Source organism: Octodon degus, unplaced genomic scaffold, assembly GCF_000260255.1.
Source record: "Octodon degus isolate 3935 unplaced genomic scaffold, OctDeg1.0 scaffold00017, whole genome shotgun sequence".
Lineage (NCBI taxonomy): Eukaryota > Metazoa > Chordata > Mammalia > Rodentia > Octodontidae > Octodon > Octodon degus.
Window position 1 is genome coordinate 16,075,438 of NW_004524593.1, and position 9,879 is coordinate 16,085,316.

Consider the following 9,879-nt stretch of genomic DNA (forward strand, 5'->3'; position numbering starts at 1 on the left):
CACTCTGCACTGCCAGGCAAGTCATTCGCCCTCGTGATGTCTCACCTTCCTCACTGGTGAGAAAATGCTTCCTCCGTTCCAAAAATTCTAGGGTATTTATGGCTCCTGTCTTGAACACACGAGGCCAGTGAGGCAGAGCCAGAGCATTGGCACTGTTCGATGTCTGCCTGCCTTGCATCTTCCAGGGACAGAAACTGCGCTATATGCCCCAGCATAATTGCGGACATCACCTGTCTTTCTGCCTGATGTCCCTGCCTTGATTTCTTTGCTTTGGTTCCTGAGACAGGGCCTTAAACTTGCCGACCTCGAGATGTGACTCCGCTTTCTGGTAGCCCCGCCCTCTGAGATCTGCTCCGCCCCGTCTGGGTTACTTTTCTTTCACTGCTGCAACAAAATACCCGACACTCAAAATTAAAGAAGGAAAGGTTTATTTAGCTCACAGTGCGTGGAGGTTTCAGTCCCTACTCAGCTGGCTCCAAGGCAGAGCGGCACATGGCAGAGGGTAGCCGTTCATGGTGGCAGAAAACAGCAAAGAGCAAGGGAAAAGCAGCAGGTGCAGCTACAGAGAAAGAGCAAGCCTCTCTCCCCTCCTTACACTGCATCCAGGCTGCCTGCCCCAGGGCAAGTGCAGCACTCACACCCACGATCCCAGCAGCACTCACACCCATGATCCCAGCAATGGCTCATGAATTAATCACAACCTCTAGAAATCCAACCACGACTACATGAGGCTTTGAGAGGACAACTAGACAGAAACAACTAGACACTCTCAGCTCTCCCTGACTGTACCTGTCTCTACCAGGGACATTCTTCTCCCTCCTCCAGTTGTAAACTCCTGTCCAACCTTTGCGTTCAGCCAGAACAAATGTCATCTGCCTGAATCATTCCAGGCCTGAACTGGTGACTGATTGCCTGTAATCCCACTGAATAATCTGTGTAGCCACCACAGTGAGCTGTGTTGTTTTGCCAGAAGACACCACAACACAAAGCTGTTGCGGCTCCAAAGCAAAGCAAACTTTCAAACCAAATTCTGCCATTTACTGCGTAGCTTTGGAAATCATTCTTCCTGAATCTTAGTTTCTTAATGTTAGAACAGAAGTGGTAACTCACTGGGGTGTTGGAGTGTTAAGCAAAACAAGGAAGGTTGCATCGGAGTGCAGGGACTGCTCTAAGAACCAGGGGCTCTGTGGCCCTTCTTTTGGCCCGGGCCCAGTCAGCCTAGACTTCTTAGAATGCGTCAGTGAAATCATACCCACGATGACCTTTCCCTGGCGGAGGGCTAGAGGCTGATTCATTTTGCCTTTAATAAAGGAATTGTGCCGAAGAGCCAAGAATTCCACCAATCCGGCTCTGTTCTCCAAAACGCAGACATCTTTCCCTTGGCCGGGTCAGCCCTGAACTTCAACGGCTGGTTTGCGGTCAGGGACCTTTCTGCCAAATTCTCTTCACACTTTCAGCCTCCTCTGCGTGCTTGTCTGTTCCAGCCTTTCTCGGGCTACCTGGCACAATGCGGACTCTGTTCTTTCTCCTGTGAGCTACAGAGGCAGGCTAGTGTGCAGAGTTTATCAGCATAACTAGGCATTGTTTTAGCTTCTCTTGACCTCACTCAAGTGCCTTTTCTGAGATCGGGGCGGGCGGCCAAGCCCAAGCAAACCACGCACAGTCGGGCTCGGGAGGCGTCCGGCCACCGCCTGGCCCCGACCCCTGAGCACAACCCACATCTCCGGATGCCAGCTCGCGGCGCCGCGGTCCGCAGAGGCCGGGAGCGCGGCCGCGGCGCATTTCCTCTTCCGTGCGCGCAGCTCACGTCCACCAGGGGGGCCAGCGGCGCTCTAGCGGGTGACAAGCCCGGGCTCGCGCACTTTAACCCGCACCACCCCAAACTTTCTGGCAGGTCCCACGTCTGTAAGTCCCCTTGGTGCTCCGGGGTGGCTCTCCTAGGAGAGTGGCGAGGTCGTAGGAGCGCACAGGGAGGAAAGACGGTCTCGGTCCGCTTCTGAGCGCCTAGGGCGGAAGCCCTCGCACCCCTGGCCCCTGCACCCCGCTGCGCGCACCCGGGGACGAGCGGAGACCGCGGCGCCCGGAGCTGAGCTGAGCGCGGGAGCGCGGCCCGGCCTCCTCCCCCTCCCTCCCCTCCCACTCGGGCGCGCGCGGGCGGGGCCGTCCCTTCCGGGGCGCCACCGCTCCCACCCCCTGCAGCCGCTGACGGTGACGCGCGGGAGCCGCAGCCGGGCGCCGTCGCCACCATGCGGGCCGAGGGCCGCGGCGGCCTTGAGCGCTTCTGCAGCCCGGGAAAGGGCCGGGGGCTGCGCGCCCTGCAGCCCTTCCAGATGGGCGAGTTGCTCTTCGCCTGCCCGGCCTACGCCTGCGTGCTCACGGTGGGCGAACGCGGCGGCCACTGCGAGCACTGCTTCGCCAGGTAAGGACCGGGCTGCGGCGCCGGGGCCGGGGAGGGCCGGGGGAGGGGCCCGAGGAGGGGCGCGGCAGTGTGCGCGGGAGGAGGCGCGGAAGCCGCCGCGCGCTGGGCCCCGCGTGGTCTGGTCCTACCCTGTCACCCCGGGGCTGAGCGACCAGATCTGCAAGATCCCGACCAGCTGCGGCCCGGGCCTTATGGGGCGACGGAGGTGGGGTGGGGTGGGGGTGGGCATTTGGTGGTAGTGGGCGGCCGCTGCGAAGGGTGCTTAGAAAAGCAGTGGCCCGGGCGGGAGCGGGCGGGGCATGGGGCGTGATGCGCGGCTGAGAAGGCGTTTCGTGGTAACAAGCTGTGTTCCCCTGTGTCTCAGTCACAGGTAGCATGTATCCATAGAAAGTCCCACACACGGAGTTGTGTCAGTTTCAGAGTGAAAAGCAAGCACTCTTCCAACCCAGCTCCGTTCATTCTGCGCAGGACAGCACTAAAGTGGACGGGAAGTGTAGTTGCAGTTTTGTTTTGCCGGAGACAGTGTTCCCCTAGGTGGTTTAGGCCAGTCTTGAACGCACAATGTGAGTCAGAGCGATCCTCCAGCCTCAGCCGCCAAGCACCTGGTTGTACTGTTCATTAGGCGCAGAAGGCCAGGCTGGGTGCTGCCTTTGACACCTGGCTAGGTGCACAGTAAATCCACCAAGGTGGGGTTGGTGCCTGGCCACCACTGCTGGCTGGGAAGGGACCTTGCCAACCCTAGCCCTGACGCTAGCTGTCCCTCTGAACCTCAGTTTTTCATCTTTGCAGTGGAGCTTTCTGGGCTAGCTGAGGTCTGGAGTGAAGCCTCCGCTGAGGCACTGTCTCTGGGACCTGCGCGCCTGGTTCTACAGTTAAGACCCAGCAAAGGAAGGGACAAAGGCTGAATACGCTACGGTAGTAATCTTGCCCGGACTCCCTGCCAGAACTGCCTTCCGCTTGGGGGGAACCTGGAAAGGAACTCAACACAGAATCATGCCGTGGGCAGCCGAAGGGCTGTATGTGATGTGGCTCTTTGAATTGGTGAGCCAGGAGCTAAAGGGTCATGGCACCACTTTGCGACGTTTGAGTGAAGTGAGCATTGGGTTTTCCCAAAGTTAAAAAGGCTGCTGCGACTGGTCCCTTGATCTTCTGAGCCTCGCTGTGGCTGGGAGTCTGCGGCAGCGTGGGTGTCTGCTTGCAGGAGTGGAGCAGGTCACCCAGCTCGGAAGGGGCCTCGGCGGGGGTCTAGAGACACCTGGAGGCCACCAAGGGAGGGAGTGTGTGGTGGGCGCATAGTAGGGATGCAGGTGGCCTTGGAAGTCCTGTGCTCTGATGAGTCAGAGATCATTAAATCTCTGGCTAAAGCCAGAGAGGTTCTGAGCGGTGCTTCTCTTCCCCTGTCTTTACAGTGTCTGCTGCACACCCCAACCTTGGCATGTTACCGTCACTTGGCAGGTTCATAGATCATTCTGCCTCCGTTGTCCTGCCATATGTGACAAAGTTTTCCCTCTCTTATTATGTCTTTGCATTTTTCGGATTGATGTGCATTGGCCCCTTCCGGGGCTCTGTGCTCCTGTCTGCCTGGTCCCCTGAGCTTCAGGTTCTTGCCAGCATACAGCTGCAGTTGGCTAAAGATACAGGAGGGCCACTCCTGAGATGCCTGCTTCCAGAAATAGCTTCCTGCCCCATTCTGATTTCCGTCAAATCTGATTAGTTGGGGCTGTTTAAATAGATGTGACAGGGGCCTGGCCTTAGCTCAGTTGTTTAAGTGGCTGCTTCCACAAAGCTGTCAGCCTCAGGTTGCTGTAGTTCGATCCCCACAACTCTCCAGCCAGCCAAACCAGCCATGAGGGCATTCTGAGCAAAAAAAAAAAAAAAAACCTTATAAATAGATGTGACACCTGCCTCTTGGTCACCTACATGTGTTTGACTGGGGAGATGTGAGGCGGTGCAGCTATAGTGGGGATCTTGGGGTGCCCTCACCCCAAGGCCTCTGAGAAGAAGCAGAATCCTCCACATGCAGGTACAGGCCGGCCACCTCCACCGCCTCTCCCAGAGCGGCAGGTCCAGTGACAGGCTGTTCCTTTCTTTCCTGGGCCAGAAGTTTAAACAGTAGCGCCTCAGATAAATGAACCCCCTGAGATTGCCAAAGTTGTAAGATTGTGTCTGAATTTTACTCATTTTGAACAGGGAAAATGATTTCTTCATAAGTAAGAGTATTTTGTAAACTAAAAATAGTGGGAAATTTCTTAGCTAGCTATAGAAGCCACTTGTTACTGCCAGGACAGGTCAAAGACTTGTTTCCTGGAGGAGTAAGTTCGTAGTGCTTTTTCCTTGCGGGGCAGACAACGGCTGGGCAATGTGTATCTTATCCCAGCTGCTCGGCGGGAGCTTCGGGAACTGCAAATGTCCACCCATGTTGTGGCGCACGCGTGTAAATCCAGCTGTGCAGAGGCTGAGATAGCAGGACGGCCATGAGTTCCAGGCCAGCCTGGGCTACACAGTGAAATCTTGTCTCAAAAGTTAATTAATTGATGAAATTAAAGATAGGCATCTCAGTTGGAGTTGTCCCTGCCAGGGGGATGTCCTTCTTAGGTACATTTTAACATGCAGACACTTGTCTGTGTGCACATCTTGGCCATTTAGGAGCTTCCTGTGGCAAGATTTTAAAGACACAGAGATACATTTCAGAGTCAGAGAATGACCCATTTGAACACTTGGTGTCATTTGCCTGGAAAGGGATAAACCCTGCTGTTGCCCAGACTTCGTCTGAATATTCCTCTTGCACTGCATGGATCCCAGGCCAGCCCATGTCCCTCCTGCCCCCGGCCTTATTCTCTGGGCTCAAGAGTGTAGTTTTGCTGGTCTTGCTGACTGTGAGCCAGGGGACACCTCAGGCCCAAAGGGGTTCCTTTGGGGTCAAGCTGGGAGAACCCGGTTTCGGTGAGTCTCTATTCTGTCTGGTTCATTTAGAGTGGTTATTTTAAAAGCTGAACTGTTTCATATGAGCAGAACACTGTGATTCATTCAGGACATTCAGATGTCCTGTTGTAAGCAGTTGAGTTTTTTTTTCCCTTAGTGTCCTCTAGATTTATTCTTTAGCAATGCTCATCTTGTCTTTCCTATTGTTCCAGCCTGGCAAAATAATCTTTAGTTGATCTTAATCAATATTGAGAGCCAAGAAATATTTTGTTTTGTTTTTGAAACAAATTCTTGCTGTGTGGTTCAGGCCAGCCTTGAACTCACGGCAGTGCTGCTGCCTCAGCCTTCCGTTTCTTAAACTTCTCTGGAAGAGCCTTGGTCCTAGCCGCCACAGCTGTGCTTGGGAAAAAGACGTTCTCTGCAGAGCTGCTGTGATCCCAGTAGTTAGCAAAACATCCTCTTAGGACTGTGGGGAGACATGACCAAAAGCTTCATTTTTCTAAGTGAAAAATTGGACAGGGGCATGAATAGGCAGCCCCACCCCAGGTATAAAATGCACAGAAGAGTCGAACACACACAACACAGCTGGGTATGGTGGCACAGGCCTGTAATCCCAGTACCCGAGGGGGCTAAGACAGGAGGATCACAAGTTCAGTGCGGCCTGTGCTACTTAGCAGAGTAGTGAGACTCCCACTCCCAAATAAAATACAACAGAAAAAGAGAGCCGGGGATGTATCTCGGTGTGGGTGTGGCTTGGGCCTTGGATTCCATCCTCGGTGCCACAAAAGCAAATCCAAATAAAAGCATACCCACTTTCTCTAAAAGGTTACGTTAAAAGAGTACGGGAGTCAGCTGTCCTTGTTTCCTGGGATTAAATGCTGTGGTTTCTGAGACACAGTTGTAGGATGCAGCTCGGGTAGGGGTGCTGGAAGGAGTCGCCCCGACAGGCCCCCTGGCCAGAGCTAACCCAGCTCCCTCCGCTGTGGATCCCTGGATGATAATCATCATAGGGCTCCCAGGTCTGTTTTCGGTGTTTATTCAACACGTGGCCGAGCTGTGGCCACAGACACACAGATTATGACCTAACTCCAAAGCACTCTCTTAACATGAGATGAAGCATATATTTTAAAGCCTAAATGGAAGAAAACACAATTCTCTTTTCTCTTTTGGTTTTTTGAGACGGGGTCTTGCTGTGCAGTCCAGGCTGGGCTTGAACTCACAGTGATCCTCCTGCTTCAGCTTCCTGCCTGCTCCGATTATGAGCGTGTGTGCCACCACGCCCCACTCAGATTTTCCACCTAGGATATTGACTCCTCACTCGGCTTTACCTCCCGTGTGGGTCTTTGAACGATAGCAGAGATCTGACCTTTAAGACTTCAAATGGAGCTGCAGCCGAGGCTTCTCCGTATGCAGGGAATATAATTTCCATTCCGGTTTACGGGGGCCCAGGGACAGACGAGCCTCAGGTTTGGAAGTGATTTCAGATGAAAGGGTTAGCAGCACCAGCAGGTTGTCCTGAAGAGTTAGAGCCCCGGCCGACAGCTTTCCCTTGCAAAAGCGAGGCGCAGAATTCTCTCCATCAGAAAAATCTGAAGACCCTCAGAAAAGGACATCCCTTTCAGTCGCGTCGCTCTCTGCAGCCCATAAAGCACTTGTAGATACGCTCTTATTTTGATCCTGCCGAGGATGGCTGGTGTAGACAGAGCCTTGTCCCATTTTACGTAGGAAAAAATGAGGGGTCCAGAGACGAAGCCATTTTCCTCTCGCCTGTCTCTGGCTTTGGTCATATATTTATTGAATGGCCCTAAGAGCCTGGCTTTGTGACCTGCAGGGACCAACCCCCATCTTCTTCCTCTGAGACTTGCTTCCTGTGCCGCTTGCAGCCTGGAGCTGCTGAGTGCTTCTCCTGGGACTTAGTGTACCCACTCCTATGGCTTTCTCGCCACACCTGGAGGATTTGGCCTGTCTCACGCCTTCCTGAGTGAATGCGGTTTTGTTTCATTTTGCTTTGCTTTTTTGAGACTGGGTCTTGCTCTGTAGTCTGTGCTGTCCTTATTGACCTCCAACTCGTGGCGCTCCTCCTGCCTCCAGTCTCTGGAATGCTAGGAATTATAGGAGTGTGCCACAGGCCCTGAGTGTGAATGCAGTTCTTGTGCTTTTCTCCTGCCCCAGCAGGTACTGCATTGCTAAACTAAGTTGAAAGAAGAGGGCCAGGGAGATAGCTCAGTAGAATAAGCACTCGCCTGGCAAGTGCAAGAAGTACAAGGTCCTGAGTTCAATCCCCGGTACCGCAAAAATAAATAAATAAATAAATAAATAAATAAATAGAAAGAAGAATGGGTTCAGTTGTGCACATCATCATCTGCTGGCTTGGGTTCCGTGGTGCTGGTTTTATCCTCAGGCTTGAGGCTTTGTGTGAGAGCCACAGGACATACCTGCTGAGGAACGGTTGTCTTAGAGCTGGAGTGTGTGAGCGGACAGGAAAGGAAGTTTCTGGTTTGCTGTGGGCTTTTATACTGACCTCTATGGATCTAGGTTCATCTGCCCTTTTTTTTTTTTTTTTTTTTTTTCTTTGTATTTTAGGACAGGGTCTACAGGGGCTCACTGCGTAGATCAGACTTGTAGTGATCCTCCTGTTTACAGCCTGCCAAGGGCTAGGATTACAGGCGTGTGCCACCACGCCCAGCTTCAATCGCCATCTCAGCATGCCCTGGGGGCAGGGCAGGGACGGCAGGTTGGAGATCGAACTCCCCGCCCCTGACCCCTGTGTCTGCCTAAGCAGGCGCTTTAATCCACTGAGCTATTTGGCTGGCCCTTGTTTTTCTTTTTAATAAAAAGGAAAAAAATAATCACACTTTTAGATCACTTCTGCTCTCAAGGTGGCAGGGGCTAGTGAGAAGCAGGCTCATGTCCCTCTGGAGGACTCACTGCCCTCCCAGCAATGCTGCGGAGATTGCTGTCACCTGACCAGGCCCTGGGAGCCCCTAACCCCACCCTTCCTGGAGAAGCAGGTTGCAGCAGACATCTCTGGGGCATCAGCAAGAGGTGTAGAGGGGGGCTTGGGGAGGGCAGAGGTTTAACAGCACATGTTCACGAAGCAGGGTGCAGGGCTGGGAGAGAGAGGTGCCCCACGCTGCGGAGCTAGGCTGTCTTCTGCTGTCTTTAGGATGGTGACTTAGGATGTGTGTCCCTGCCATCAGCTGTACACCTGGTGGCTGTACCGGAAGCCGCTGCACCCTGACACAGCCGTGGGAGGACTGCAGCGCAGAGGTGAGGAGCACAGCTGCGGAGCCCAGGCTCAAGCTTGCCGCACCTTGAGGCCCTGAGGAATTTCTCTTGAGTGCATTTCCTGGAAGGAAAAGAGGCTGAAGTAACTTTGCAGTCGTGAAGCTGTAGTTTTCCCCAAAGGCACAGTTGCAAAAGTGCCATTTTTCTCCTCTCCTCTTTCTGTCTTTATTTCTTCTACCTTATGCTCAGGATCCGACTGTATGCAAGGCTAGTCTGGCGTGTGTGCATGCGTGTGTGTCTGTGTGTGTGTGTGTGTGTATGTGTGTGTATTTTCTGCAGTACCAGGGATCAGACTCAGGACCTTGTGCATGCCAGGCAGGGGCTTATGCCACTGAGCTGTCTCCCCAGCTTTTTTAAAAATCTAGTTTCCTGTGGAGCCTGGTGCTGCTTGCCAGTCATCCTAGCACTCAGGAGGCTGAGGCAGGAGGATGGCCGTGAGATTGAAGCAAGCCTGGGCTACATATTAAGACCCTGTCTCAACCCCTATTAAGACCCTGTCTCAACCCCTATCATTCTCCTGTGCCTCCAGGGCCAGCCCCTGGTGGACTTGTCTGCCTGTCAGTGCAGGTCTGTGTGTCCAGTGGTCACCAGGAACTAGAGGGACCTCAAAGACCTGTGGTTAGACTTCCCCAAGCCACCCTCCCCCTCCTCTGACAGCCCAGCCAGCGGGGTCCACTCACAGGCCTGCGGAAGGCAGCGCTGGAGGCCTCTCTTCCCTCCCTTGGACTTGCATTCCCAGCCCCTGGTCCTTTGCCGCCCACACCCGAGCCCTCGCGTCGTTGGAGGTCTGAAAATCCGCAGTCGTTTAGGGGCGCAGTTCTCCTCGGCAGGGAATTGCCTGAAGTACCTGCCTTTTCAGGCTTGAACCCGCGACCTTGGCCTCATTAGCGCGCTCGCCAGTTGCAGGGAGGCCGCCAGCTCCGCCAACTTCTGCCGACTTGCCTGCCACCCTCCGCGGCCTCCTTTTCAATTGCAAAGGCGTTGACGCCGACACAATAGAACAGAGGGAAATCAGATCCCAAGACTGCTCTCGAGGCCGGGAATATGCAATTTAGCAGGAAAATAATCTATTTTTTAAAATGTCTTGAAGATGGAGGCAACAACTTATCTTTTTAGGGCATGCCTTCGCTGGTAATCCAGCTGTGTCTCTTAGAACTTTCAATCAAAAAATTAAAAATAGCATGGAAGTCCTTTCGCCAATTTATTAATATGGAATCCGGTGAATTCTAGGTGAAGTGGGAGGTTTCAGG

General features: G+C 53.6%; 1 protein-coding gene across 2 annotated transcripts in view; it reads left to right on the forward strand.

Annotated features, from left to right (window-relative positions):
* Positions 1-1,743: 1,743 nt before the first annotated feature.
* Smyd2 (SET and MYND domain containing 2) overlaps positions 1,744-9,879 on the forward strand; it is a 47,118-nt gene continuing 38,982 nt past the window's right edge. Inside the window, exon 1 of one of the 2 annotated variants that reach the window (XM_023710246.1) lies at positions 1,744-2,419. In XM_023710246.1, the coding sequence (XP_023566014.1) occupies positions 2,247-2,419 (173 nt within the window). In that variant the 5' untranslated portion in view covers positions 1,744-2,246. The remainder of the gene's footprint in view (positions 2,420-9,879) is intronic. The other variant, XM_004626868.2, reaches the window with a different exon arrangement.